The 13,992-nt window shown below is 44.0% G+C and overlaps 1 protein-coding gene across 4 annotated transcripts in view; it reads left to right on the forward strand.

Annotated features, from left to right (window-relative positions):
- The first annotated feature begins 3,841 nt into the window (after positions 1 to 3,841).
- The window catches only part of PPP4R1 (protein phosphatase 4 regulatory subunit 1), a 63,112-nt gene continuing 52,961 nt past the window's right edge, over positions 3,842 to 13,992 (forward strand). For 2 of the 4 annotated variants that reach the window (XM_058019521.1, XM_058019540.1), the window contains exons 1-2: positions 3,842 to 3,967; positions 4,237 to 4,281. In XM_058019521.1, the coding sequence (XP_057875504.1) occupies positions 3,961 to 3,967; positions 4,237 to 4,281 (52 nt within the window). In that variant the 5' untranslated portion in view covers positions 3,842 to 3,960. Of the gene's footprint in view, positions 3,968 to 4,202; positions 4,282 to 4,407; positions 4,482 to 13,992 lie in introns of those variants that run through there. The other 2 variants (XM_058019549.1, XM_058019531.1) reach the window with 2 other exon arrangements.

Below are 13,992 nucleotides of genomic sequence, written 5' to 3' on the forward strand. Positions count from 1 at the left end.
TTCACAGGAAAAGAGGAATCCAAAGGAGGATAGGGAGATGGCTGCAGATATTTATGGGAAGCTCTTCCCACACATGAAGGTAGCCTGGGAGAAATGCAAAACAACTTAATATATGGACATTGAAAGCTGACACTATCTGATCCGACCTGCTTCTTCAAGCAAATGAGCAAAAATAGATAAAAATACCTTAGATAATAATTAAAATAACATGGGTGAGTTCCATGTGCAGCAATGTTTTTGAGCCTGAGGTCCTTAGACCTGGAACAGTTTTAAAAGAAATCACTAATCAAACTATGGAATAACTTGTTGCAAGTATGTCTAAGTGGATGTTTGGTATCTTGTGTTTAACATGCAAGTTTGAAAGGATTTATGTCATACTTTATGTAAATACTACACTTTTACTTTATGGAAATGTCTTGCTGACTGCTATGGACTTTTTTGAGATACATCCTGGAGATAACAATGCAGGTGTCTTTTATCATGTGCAAAGGATCTTGTCAAGGAGTCTTCCATTTGTATCCTTCCATCCCTATCTTGAAGCAGTGGTGTAGTGTTTGTAGTGTGTTTTTTCCTTGAGATAGGAGGGTGAGAATGTGAGTTTATCATTCTTCAGTTCTTTACTTCCCAGTGCCTGTAAGGGTACTTAAGCTGACTATGAACTCCAGCACAAAATCTGCTAGAACTTTTTTGGTAAGTGTTACATTACTTGCTCCTTATCAGGTCTCATCTAATAAAACAAGGCTGTCATGAAAATTTTCTTCCATGTGGTGTGCTGGTTTGGAACAGCCACTCATCTGCCAGAGTCAGCATCTGTCCTACACTTACAAGGTTCTCTGTCTGCCTCATCCATGACCAGTGGCAGGGAATCTTACCATCAGCTTGAACTTTGGATCAGACCCTGAAGAAGTACTTCTGGATTTACTGAGGCCAACAAGTTTAGAAATACCTGGTTACTTATTCATTAAATGGAATTTTTCATTGAGTGTTGGCATTAAGCCTTTTAGTTTGTTTGTTTTAATTAAATTATTTCCCCCCTACCATAGTGTTGTCACTGTATGAACCAAAGGTTTTGCCAGAGTTCCTGCTCATGGAGGGAGAGACCTTTCCTGATGGCTCTTAGTGATGATGCTGGACCCAAGTGTGCCTGAGGAGCAAAGTCTGATGTTCTAGAGATAACACTAAGCACAAAACCCCCTGCAATTCCTGAACAATTATATTTTTTAACACACTGATCCTTGTTATCTGTGCTTTTTAAATACCACATGGTCCTGCATACAGAGAGAGAACCAACAACCACTAAAGATCACAAGCATATAGGAAGATTCAAAATTAATTTATATGATCTTATGTTCAGTATGACTGCTTGCAATTGTCATTGCTTGATTCAATAAATTCTGCTTCCTCTCTTTAAACAAATACACACATAGAAATTTTAAAAAATCCTAAATACTCTAGAGGCAATTATATATGGAGCAATAATTAATTGATGATAATTAACACTATTAATACACTTTTAAGAGCACTAATTCTGGTCATTGCAAACCCAGTTCTCATAGATGTATCTCATTATGCTCTCCTTATGATGATAACCCTAATAATGCTTAAGGTAGCTTTGGTGCTCTCAGACCACAGTAATCTGTGGTTTGTGAGCATTAGTGCCCTTTCCTAAATGGTTGAAAAAAGGAGTCAGACCCCTTGATTCATTCAGTAAAACTAAGTGCATCAAATTTTAGTTGTGAGAGACATTCTTAGATTCACTTCTGCTGAATTCAGTGGGAGCAAAACTCATTGTGGTGAACAATGCAGAGGAGATGCAAGAAAACTTCCCAGAAATAACTTGCAGTAATAAAGATAATAAAATGAGGTCTTGAAGTACACCTAACTTTTCTGTTCTATTGCTATCACATGCAGCATTGCCAGGGATTTGTGATGTCAAATATTTCCCCTGAATCTCTTCTTAAATTACACTGGCAGAGAATAGCACGGTTCATATAACTTAGTCATGGTGAATTTACTTGATTTACTCAGCTTTTGAGGTTATATATCTGAACAAAAGAAAATGTAAGATAATCAGTATCCAGTAGGCCCTAGTGGCTCCTCCAAAGATTGAACAGGTGTCAAATAGGACAGAGCTTGTTATAAAAGATTATAAGGAAAGGGAGGTATGGATTTTAAAAGATTACACATTTTCATTCACCATGGCAAATAGAATGAATGACTATGGCAATTTAATCCTTGTACAATTCACCAAATAAAACCAAAAATTGTTAAAAAGCAGCTTACAAGACATAATATCAAACACAGTTAAAAACAGTGCTAATGAAATCGCATCTTTTTTTGCAAGCAAGAAATAATTTATTCTGCTTTTCTGTGTATTAACAACTTCATAAATTATTATGGAGGCTTAAAACAAGATTGTGGAAGAGTCTAGTAATATTACCAGGTAGCACTAGTAGCAGTACTGGTCCTTTCTTCTATCAAATGCCCTGGTTATCAACGGAATAGAGCATTTGTTTCATCCAACAGTTTTAATATTCGAATTTACAGTGGAAAAAATCTATTAAAACAGTTGAAATGAGAACCATCAGCAGTGACCAAAAGGTACAGCCAAAAAAAGCCGAAAACCATGTGCACCTTTGTGTCTACGTACACTTAAATTGCCTGTTTCTAAAGCAAAAGTCAGAAGGCAGAGCATTGCAGTGGGGCAATATCCTGTGTGTTCAAGCCATGGGATCCCAGCTGCAGAAACTTGGCAATTCACATGAGAAGGATGCTCGTGGGCTACACAGTGGTGGTGGCACGGCTACCTGCCACAGAACCATTAGGTTTAGAAGGGACCTCTGGAGATCATCTGGTCCAAACCCCCTGCCAAGGCAGGGTCACCTAGAGCAGGTGAGGCAGGAACACACCAGGTGAGGTTTGAATGTTTCCAGAGAGAGAGACTCCATGACCTCCTGGGACAGCTTGCTCCGCTGCTCTGCCACCTTCAGTGTGAAGCTCTTCCTCATGTAGAGGCGAAACTTTTTGTGTTTCAGTTTATGGCCATTGCATCCTCATCCTGTCACCGGGAACCACCGAGAAGAGTCTGGAACCATCTTCCTACCACCTGCCTTTGAGATATTTATATGCATTAATGAGAACCCCTCTCAGTCTTCTCTTCTTCAGACTAAACATTGCCCAACTCCCACAGCCTCTCCTGTGACTCCAGACTCCCAATAATCTTTGTGGCCCTGCACTGAACCCTCTCTAGGAGCTCCTTGTCTTTCTTGTACTGAGGAGCCCAGAACTGCACACAGCACGGCAGATGCGGCTTCACCAGTGCCCAGCCGAGGAGGAGGAGGAAGATCACCTCTCCGGACCTGCTTGGCCACACTCTGCTCTGCTAGATCACGAAACCTTCCTCCCCAGGTAACCCCACGACGTTACGGGGTCTGGGAGCGCCCCCACGGTGGAGCACCTTGGGGGCCCTTCCTCCAAGTGACCCCTCAAACTCCACGGCAGGGGAAGCTCGGTGGCCTCGCCTCAGCCCGTCGGCGGGCGGCAGGAGGAGCCCGAGCCCAAGCCCCGAGTTGGCGGAGCAGCGCGTAGGACAGGAGAGCGAGCCGGGGCGTGTGGTCGAGCCCGGGCGCTCCGCAGCCCCAGGGCCAGCCCGGGCGGCTCCGGCCGTGACTCAGAGCGCGGCGAGGGGAGGCGCGGCCGCCTCAGCGAGCGAGCGAGCAGCGAGAGCGGCTCCGCCGGGCGGAGGCGGGGGCAGCGTGTCCGGCCCAGACCCCTCCTCCCGCCTTCCTCCGCCCGCTCCCTCCTCCCTCCCTCCCTGCGCGGCTCTCCCGGGGACGCGGAGAGGCGCCGCCGGGCCCGGGGCCTGGACCGCACGGGTGCCCGCCCTCTCCCACCGCCGCTCCCACCGCCCGGCCGCGGGCTGGATGTAGCCGGGCGCCCCGCGGGGGCTGCAGCAGCAAGATGGCGGGTAGGCATCGCCCCCCTCCCCCTTCCCGCACACGCCGCCTCCCCGGCGAGGCGCCAGCCCTCCCTCCCCTATCCCCCCTCCTTCTCCTCTCCCCCGCCCCGGCTTCGGGAGCGCTGCCCGCCGCTGTCCGGGCTCGGAACGCAGGGGCTGCGGGGCGGGTCGCGTCGGGGGGGCGCAGCCCGCGGGCGGGGCAGGGTCACGCGTGGCCCCGAGGCTCGGCGGGCGCAGTGGCACATGGTGCGTGTGTGTGTGTGTCTCCCCCACCGCAGATCTGTCGCTGCTCGAGGAGGACCTGCAGGAGGAGATCGACGGATGTGAGTGGGGACGGGGGGGAGCGGCGGGGCGGCTTTCGGGCGAGGAAGTGGCTTCCGCGGGGGAGCGCCCAGGGTGCATTGTGGGAGGCGGCGGGGAGGAGGAGGAGGAGGAGGAGGAAGCCATGGCCATGCTCCGCGCTTCCCGGTGTCCATGACCCGGTCCCGGTCGCGCGTGGGGCTGCGCCGGGCGGTCCCGCGGGGTGCGTTGGGCGGCGGGCGGGGCGGGGGCGCCGTTAGCGGCCGCCCCGGAGGGAGCGAGGGAGGGGGGGAAGGAGGGATGGAGGCAGGGGAGGCTCTGCTTGCGGGGCGGCGTCCCCTCATGGCCCGGGCACGGCAGGGCGCCGCCGGGGAGGAGCAGGAGGAGGCTAGGGCTGCGCCATCTGCAGCAGCATGTGGGTTGCTCGTTCCTTTTATATCTCTGTATTTTGTATTTTTTTTTTTTTTGTGTCCCCCATCCTTCCCACCCCTCCCCCTCAAGCTCTCTCTGCCTTGTGCAGGGTCTGGAGCACATGTCCTGTGAGGAGCAGCTGTGGGAGCTGGGGATGTTTAGCCTGGAGAAAAGAGGCTCCAGGAGGAACCTTTCTGCTCTTTACAGCTGCCTGAGCGGAGCTTGTGGCCGGGTGGGGGTCGGTCTCTTCTCCCAGGCAACCAGCGATAGGAGAGAGGCCATGGCCTCAGGCTGCGCCGGGGGAGACTCGGGCTGGACACCAGGAGGGATTTGTTCTCAGAAAGGGTGCTTGGATATTGGAATTGACTGGCCAGGAGGTGGTGGAGTCAGGGAGCTTGGATATTGGAATTGACTGGCCAGGAGGTGGTGGAGTCAGGGAGCTTGGATATTGGAATTGACTGGCCAGGAGGTGGTGGAGTCGCTGTCCCCGGAGGTGCTTATGGAGAGTGGACGTGGCACTCAGTGGCATGGTGCAGTTGACAGGGTGGCATTTGGTCACCGGTTGGAGAGACGATCTCAGAAGCGTTTTCACACCTGACTGATTCTGTGAGCCCTGACCCCGCTGGAGAGATCTGTGCAGGAGAGTTGATGTCAGCATGCAAAGTCGCAGAATTGTGGCTGGGGTGATGCAAAAATTACTAACTCGGGGCTGAGAAACCTTAGCATGGCAGACTAGGATGTTTCTCAGATGAGAAGGTGTCTGTTGATCGTGTCGATACTGAGGAGTTTCTTGGAAGCAGAGGAGGATGAATTTTGGGTGGAAAGCGAAAATGGAGGTAGAGGCAGGCGCCTGCCGTGGGTGTGCAGACCCCTGGTTGATGCCTGAAGGTGTTGTGTTGGCTGTGCAGTCTGCAGGATATCCTCTCACCAGGTCTGGAGTGCAGGAAAAAAACCTTGTGTTTTGTGGCTTACATTTTTAGAGGAGAGCTATTTAAACTTTTCAGGATTTAACTGATACATCTAATTTTTCACATTTGTCAGCTGACATTTAGAAGGCTCCTATTGTGCTTTGCCTTGCACAAAGAGGGAGCCTTTCCCTCAGGCTTTTTTTTTTTTTTTTTTTTTAATTCAGTGTGATAAGTCACTGTTTGAAAACTCTCTGTGATTACAGAGGACTTTTTCAGAAGGGACACACTTAACCAAAAAATAAGGTGCATTCTTTAGTTTCCACTTAGATTATGGTTTTAGTTGACTATAAGAAAGGAATTAAAGTTATCTGTAGTCATTGGAGATTGGAGGGGTGACAGAAGCTGTGGGTTCCTGGTGCTGGTCTTACTGTTAAGGTCTTCAAAAATGAAAAAAAAAAAAGCTTGGAGATATGACTCAATCCAGATGAGAGCATCCTGAAGGCAGAAACCATAGAAATATAAAGATTTGAAACCTCATTAAAAATTACTGAGGTTTTGATGGAAGTAGATAAAAGCAAATGTCTCAATACTTATGCATGGTATTTTTGGAGGAGAAAAACAGGACTCTCTATGAATCAATATGTGCTGTTTGGATGTAGTTCAGTCGCACAGTGGCTTTTATGGTTCTAAATTGTACATGATTTTGTTCTTGGGTGGTGTCTGTGTGCCAAAGAAAAATAATACATATCAAGGAGAATGTACATATCTAGTCAAAAGTGCTGTTTCTTGTGCACTATTTGAAATAGCTGTGTTTTGTACCCATATGCAACATGTCTTACACAATTATGGAAGTGTTTCCAATTGATTGGTTGCACATATGAAAGAGACAATTAAAAATATAAGACACAAAGTTGCAACTCCTGCCTGAACCCCACCCTACACTATCCCTCTGTTGTAAATATTTCAAATGTTTGCAGCTCTTTCAAGTAGCAGAGTTAGACACTGGTTTACAGGTGTATTACTGAAGTAGTAGAATGCAATAGTGATAAAACTGGAAGTGCTGGCAGCTTTTATGTCTGTGTGATTCTGCCAGCTGCATTCTTGCTAAAAGTGTGCTAAGCTATACTTAAAGACAAATGAGAGAGAAATACGTGCAGGCATACCTGTAGTCCTGGTTGTATAATTTAGGAGGAGGAATCAGATAAATGTAAAATAGTCTGATTGACTGGCTGTTTTGAAAAGTGAGCTGTGTTTTCAGTAAATTTTAGGGCTTTTAACTGATCTGTTGTCAAGCAGTAGCAGGACATCTGTGAGGATGTGCTGGGAGTGTTTAAGACTGGATGCATGTGTCAAGGTCTGGTTTGGACATCTGAAGCTGGCCTCTGATTGTGCATATGACTCAGGACATTTCACTAGATTAGGTATTCATCTGTAGCTCGTCAGTGAGCCTACATTTGAGTCTGAATCATGAACATTTTTTTGTTGCTGTAGTATTGTTTTGGGTTTTTTTCCCTTTGGTAATGAGAATTTCCAGTGGGATTCAGATTCTTCATTCCTGAAGGAGGAATCATTAAGGTGCCTTAAGAGCTGTCTTTTGTTGGTCATGTTCTAAGGCAGTAGGAGAAAGTCCTGGAGCTGAGCAAACAGCCGTGCACAGTTCCTGCTGAAAGTAGTGAACCAAGCATCTGTGCGTCTTTTGGATAGGCAGAGTGAAGAACAGCTGGGTCATGGTCTTTGTCTTCTGAGGTTTCGGGAGTCAAGTGTTTTACTGGAAAGTTGGAGTTTAATCAACAACTTGCACAACTGTACAATTTGTTCTCCTCATTCACTATGCCAACTTGTTGTAAGCTAATTAACCTGAAATATAGAAGAGTAAAATATTATCTCTTTGGAGTACTGTTTTAATGGCTGCTTGTGAAGCAAAGTTTACCTTTTCTCTGAAGAAAACTTGATAAATATTTAAGCTAATGAAACATTCCTAGATTTCAACAGGGAGCAGTAAATCTGCTGTTGGAGTAGTGGAGACCTTCAGAATATATGCTGTGGAAGGCATCTATTAAAAAAAAACAACCTTCCTTTTGTTGATTTGTTTAAGAGGTCAGAGATTAAAAAAGAGCTTTTATAAGAAAGGCTTTCAGAGAGTGGTTGATAAACCGGCTGGATTGACTTTTAAATAATTAATTTCAGCTTTGGTTTGCATTTCTATTTTGAAAGCTTCATATTATTTTTCTGCTCTTGGTTGCTTGGTAACCACTGGAAAGCTCTGATTTTTTTTTCTTGAGGTGAATGCATACTTTACACCTGGTACATTAAACAGATGACTGCTTTAAGTAGTTACATAGCTTGCAAATGAAATCGCATTTCAGTATTTTGATTTTAGCTGATATTTCACTTCTGTAGATATAGCTCCTGATGTCAAAGGCTGAGATAATAATTGAAGAAATTCTGGTTCTTCAGGAATTCTTTAGGCAGTGGCTTTTCCTTGTTTGTTTGTTTGAAGTAAAAGGAAAAATAACCCAAAACCAAGACAGTGAGTGTACCCTGGCTAAACATACTGAATGCTAGAAAAGAAAAATTAATTCCTAGATATGAGTTCTTTCATGAAAGACAACTTAATTGACTCTAATCCCCCTAAATAAGGAACATACAATTGCATTTCATTTATGTAAAGATAAAGCTAAGAAGAATCCAGGTGTGATATTATCCATTAAAGGACAAAAAGAATAAAGGCACCTCACTCTAAAGACAATAGAGTGAAAATTAAAAAATTCAAAGTGGAAGCCTGAGGAAGAATCTCCATCCCACTACTTGGATTGTTGATTTCCTCACTCTTCTGTCTGAAATCTTGCACAGTGTACAAAAAGTCAGGGGAAATTTGGCTTTTATTCAAATCTTTTGTTTTGTACCTACAAAATCAAAACAGAGTAGTATAACTGTCTAAGATAAGTGCAGAAAAGAAAAGAAAATAGGCAGCAAAAATGGTTGAGAAGCGAACGTGGGCTTGTGGAAAATGAGGTGTTCTTTATGGCTCTTGCCAGACAGTTGGTGTTCCCCCTCCCCTGGCTGTTTCTGGAGGCTGAGCTGATCAGTCCAGATAGATGAAATGAAATGAAATGTACCATGATGCTGACGGCTTTCAGTCTGACCATTGATGTGTGCAGGATGTGTGCTCTGAAAAATAGAGCCATCTGCAATTAGGATTCAGATTTGGGAAGGGATAGCTTTATGCAACTCGTTATTTTAATTGTGATTTAAATCAGGAGAGAAAAGAAATTTGGATCTTGATAACTGCTTTTAATACTGTTTTACATTTGTTTTTGGAAAAAGTCTTTGTTAGTGGTAGCTGATAGCTGTATTTGCATGCAGTGTCAGGACTTCTGGTAGTTGCAAGTATATGTGTATGCTTTGGTGGTTATGTAGTTTACCCAAATTCTGAAACTTTAGCTTTTACCATGCTGACAATGGTGAATTTCCTTTTTCTGTACCCTTAGTTTCCAGATGTTTTAACTAAAAATGCAGAAGATTGAGTTTTAATATCTACACATTGTTTAGACATTCCTTGTTTAGAACTGTTAAAGGGGTTTTTCATATACATACACATATACAAACTCTTGTGTGTAAACTTGTTTTCTATAGCGTTTATTGCTTTATTTCTTTAGCAATAAGGTAGTTCTTGCAATTGGCAAATCTAATGGTACTGTTTGGATTTTACTAGTGGATGAAACAGTTCTAAAAACTAAAAACAGAGTAGTGATGATCCAACATAGCTCTATTTTTATTATTGAGTTCTTTCCCATTGATTAAAAAGGGAGGACAGGTCTTCCTAGCTTCTCCTCCCAGCAGGCTTCTCAGTGAGTGAAACACTTTTTTAGCTGAGCTGAAGAAAATTCTCTTTGTGCATCTGCAGATGTCAAAAGCTGTTTTATCATTGATGCTATGTTCTTTTTCCAGGTGATGAGCAAATCATCTGGCATTAGCAGTGAGCTTGTGTTGGTTGAATGCTTTTAATTAAATTATTCTCTTAGAGTTAGGGTAGGGCACAAGTCTCTTTCCAAATGAGAAGTAATTTAAATTTTTTAACCTTTTAAATGATAATATAAGTTTAAAAAAAGGTTTTTTTTCTTTGTTGTTGTTTTGTTTTTATAAAATCAGTCTGTATTTCCCTGCGGTGTCAAATCACAGTCGCAGCTTGATGCTGTGTAGTAGTTTTTATTCTCTGGTAGTGAATTATGCTGGCATAACGTGCATTCAGCATATTAAAATTCACCTTCCCTCTCCCACAGCTGTACATAGTAATATCAGAAGCATTTGCTCTATGGCTTCTTTGTTCCTTCACCACAGAATAAGAATTAGCAGATTTTGTTGTGCTGGTAGTTGTTTTGTATAGGCTGCACATTGTGCCGCTCTTAGACTTTATTCCAGCTTTGAGTACAGCTAAATTTCCAACATGAGGTTCAGATGCCCTGTTGCAGGACTGACCTTGTGGTCCCATCAGAGTCTGAGCTCTGGTGAGAGTGCTGAGATAGTTTGAGTTACTGGGTTGGCATTTAAGCACTGCAGAAAAGTAATAACAGAAATTACTGGCAGACTTTCTGTAGTGATTGGAATCAGTTCTGTGGTGTGACTGAGATTCCGCTCCTTTGGGAATCCAATAACGGTTCCTTAATGCTAATGAAGCATACTTGTTTTCCCTGGAGAGCAGGGTTTCATTCTCCCAACACTTCAGTTCATTTCTTTCTCTTTTAATGTGGTGATCGACCCTCATAGAAGCTGGGAGACTCAGGTGGATGGCTGTGTCCCCATGGAATTCTGGTGCTAGTGGGCTCAGGTGGGTAATGGTTAGCCTCTCTTTCTCCAGCTACCTCTTAGGATCCTAGAGAAAAGAAGATGATGTGAGGAAGGGATTGTGCTTGATTTGATGTAGGCTAACGAACCTTTCTCGTGCAGCTGCACATTTTTTCTCCATTACACCTAGTAGAGGATTGAAGAAGTAATTTTCTAGGCTTTCAGCTTTCTGAGGCCACTAGCATCACTTCTGATGTGGGAATGTGCTTTTCACCAGCCAACTTTTATTATCCCATCTCTGGCAGGGATCCTCAGTTAAGGTTGCCAGCTTTTTTTTTTTTTCATTGTCTTATGATTTATCTTCCAGGGCTTTGGATATTCTCCTCCTTCTCCCTCACTCTCCCACTTGCAGCTAAAAAACAGAGGGACTGAAAGAGTCACGAAGGAGCTGGAAATGTTCAAAATCCTCGGCTTAAGATAGTGAAACCTTGGTGCTTGCAGTTATATCTGACTGCTGACCGATTGTGGAGCTGGCAGACTGCAGTGTGTTGAAGCTGAAATGCTTTTCTTTCCTGTGTATACCTTTTGCTGCTAAGGCTTTCCCTCTGTGTGGGCAGGAGGTTTTCATTGCAAGAGTTATAACATGAGCAGAACTGGATGAGAGGATAGCTTCTGCTCTGAGAGCTGGAGGAACAGTTCCCTCTATGGAAGAGCAAGCCAGGGACAGCTGCTCCTAAAGGTTCCCAGAATATCAGTGCTCCTCTGTCTGCTTTAGAAGGTACAGTATAAGAGAAACTAATGTGGCTGTTCCTTGGTTAGAGGGATGCTGCAGTTCTTTCTGGCAGTAGGGTGTTAAAACCCTACTGGATAGGTTAAAAAAGTGTCAGAATATGTTTGTGAGGGGTGTTTGTTTGCAACAGTGGAACAACACCACTGACACTTGACACTACTGGTTTGGTGGTTTTTCTTACTGTATTTAAGGTAAAGAAAATAGAGAGGCAAATAGTAGCATAAATATGGGTTATTCTCTGTACAGTTTCTGGAAAAGCTAAATAGATTAATGTGTAAAATGGACATGTGAGTGATATTGCAGACTGTTGAAACATTTTTCTCTGATAAACAAATCCGCTTAGGGAGTTTTTTTTGTGTTGTTGCCATAGTGCCTGAGCAGTTCCCAAATATTTGAATGGAGGAGAGACTACCTTTTCCTTCCTCTCTAGCCTACAGGAGGAACAGCTTGATTAGTCTGTAGGGGATGCCTGCTTGTGCAAGTAATGTAAACATTAAATTGCATTTAAATGAGCACCCGTGAACACCCCAACCATGTTCATACTTTTTCTCTAAGAGTGAATCCACTGCATTCTGTCCTGCTCAACCTTCTCCCATAGACCAGTTTTAGAATTTATACTGAGCACAGACAGGAAGAGTGTGGAGAGTTGCAACAGAAATTTCTCTATGTGCCCAGGAAACACAGATGATTATCTCACCTAGAGTTTTGAAAGCTGTCAAGCAGTGTCTCAAGAACACTGTCTGGGATTTAAGCAGAGAGAGGAAAAGTGCAGTTAGAAAGTTGAAAGGGATTCATGTTGCAAAGCCATGTTTTATAGTTTATGGATGTCTCAGTTGTAGGGCTTGCCTTCTCTGCAGCTTTCAGCCCAAGTAAGGGTATTTTAGTTACTGCAGTGATGCTGTCAAAGTCCCTGCACAGTGGAACAGCACTTGGTAGCTGATGTATTGTAACTCAGGGTGTCACATCAAGCATTGCAAAGCTTGCACAAGTCTTTGGAGTGTTTGAGCTTCAGCTGCTTGCTTCACGTCTCTCTTCCTTTTAGTTAGTCCAGTGTTAAGGCACATATAGTTTGAACTTGGTGGTATTGTGTGCACCAGATACCCAGTTGTGTGGCAAAATTTGAGCATGGCCCGTAGTGCAGTGAATCCATGTGTCCTGTTGTGGTAGGACCAGAGAGAACGTGTTGGTTGAAGATGAAAGTAGGATTTTCCTCCCAGTGCTACAAAATTCTTGGTCAGTCATGAGGTCAGTTAAAAATCCCATGTACAGCAGTGCTCTGCTGAGAGAAAAGGGATACCTTTCTTTCACAGCAATGACCTTGTAGAGGAGAAAAAAGTCCCTTAGAGGAGCTTCCTGCTTGCAGTGGCTGGCTTTTTCTTCATTCCAACCTCATTCCACAATTCTTAAGTGCATGCAGTTGTTTGGAAGGGGTAGAAGACAGGGATTTAAATAGCAGGGAACTTGAGTGCCTTGGTGATGGGCGTGACATGCTCCCTACAGGAAATAGGCAGACAGAATATAAACTGTTGGTTGCTTTAACTGGTAGCTTGGATGTCCTTCTCTTTGTTTCAGTTTCCTCTGGAGCAGCATTTGCTGCAGGTCAAACTGTTAGTCTGTAGAAGGTGCATTCGAGCAATATGAGAGAGAACTATTCCTTTTTGTTCCCAGCAAATCAGGATTTTCAATGCTGCTTCCACATGCCTGAAAGAAGCAAACTTGGTGTAGCTCCACCTTTTCTCCTTGCATAAAGAATTTTGTATTGCCCCTTGTTTCTTCTGATGCTTGATGAGAAATGCTGCTCCTGTGGCAGCTTGATAGCTATCTTTTTGTGAAGGCCTTTGCTGTGTCTGTGCTTCTAGCTGTTAGCAAACTCTGCTATCAAAGTGCTGCATAGGAGCTAATGTGGTAATTGCATCAGAGCTGCTTTGCATTTCCAGCTTTCTTATCTTCTTCCTTGCTCCTTCCTCTCTATTCCTTCTGCCCAGCCCCCAAACCCAGTCCTGCTAAACTTGGAGTTCAGACAACAAAGTCTGTGCATGCAGATGTGGTAACTTGACATTCATAAGAGGCTCAAGTCTGATAGTGCTCCATGGTTTGACAGGCTAATTTAGGGGAGAAACACAGAAGGAGAAGAACAGTGGTTCTTATCTCTGCTAATATGGTAGGTAGGCTGGAATCTAACATTATCACTTCCAGTGATGATATTTGCCTAGTAGAATCATACATCTTGTGGCTTCTCAGTTGCATTTTCAGTCTCAGACTACGGCAGGAGGAAAACAGAGAAAGTAGGTTTTAAGTGTCTCATGGGAAAAACAGCTCCTGCTTTGTGATGGTGGGTTCTGTGGTGACCAGTGAGTGATGCCTGGATGGGGCAGGCAGCATGGTAGAATTCAGCTTGACAAGCACATTTTGTAAAATTGGTGTGATTGCCATTGCAATAGCTGTTGGTTAATGTTACTGAAGCAGTGCAATAAATATGTGGCAGCAAATTAATCTGAAATAATATCACTGATGGGTCTGTGCTGTCATCACAGAACCAGAGCTGGGGCCTTAGAGCAGTTAGAGCACTCTTTGCTCAGAGCACTCTTTCCTTGTGCACTAGGAAAGAGTTAAGAGTAGTGAGTTCAGCTGTGAGCAAATGCAGATGCTTAAGCATAAGTGCTCATGCTGAGCTGAATTTCTCTTTGCAGCACATCAGATACAAAATGATGTTTCTTATAGAAAGTTACATAGAAATGAATGTGTTTACAATATTGAAAGGCTGAGAATACTACTTGTGTTCTGCAGAAGTCTGAACCTAAGGTGGATTTATTCTCTTGTAGCATGGAAGGCAGTAATTT

This window comes from Melospiza georgiana, chromosome 1 (genome assembly GCF_028018845.1).
Source record: "Melospiza georgiana isolate bMelGeo1 chromosome 1, bMelGeo1.pri, whole genome shotgun sequence".
Classification (NCBI taxonomy): Eukaryota; Metazoa; Chordata; class Aves; order Passeriformes; family Passerellidae; genus Melospiza; species Melospiza georgiana.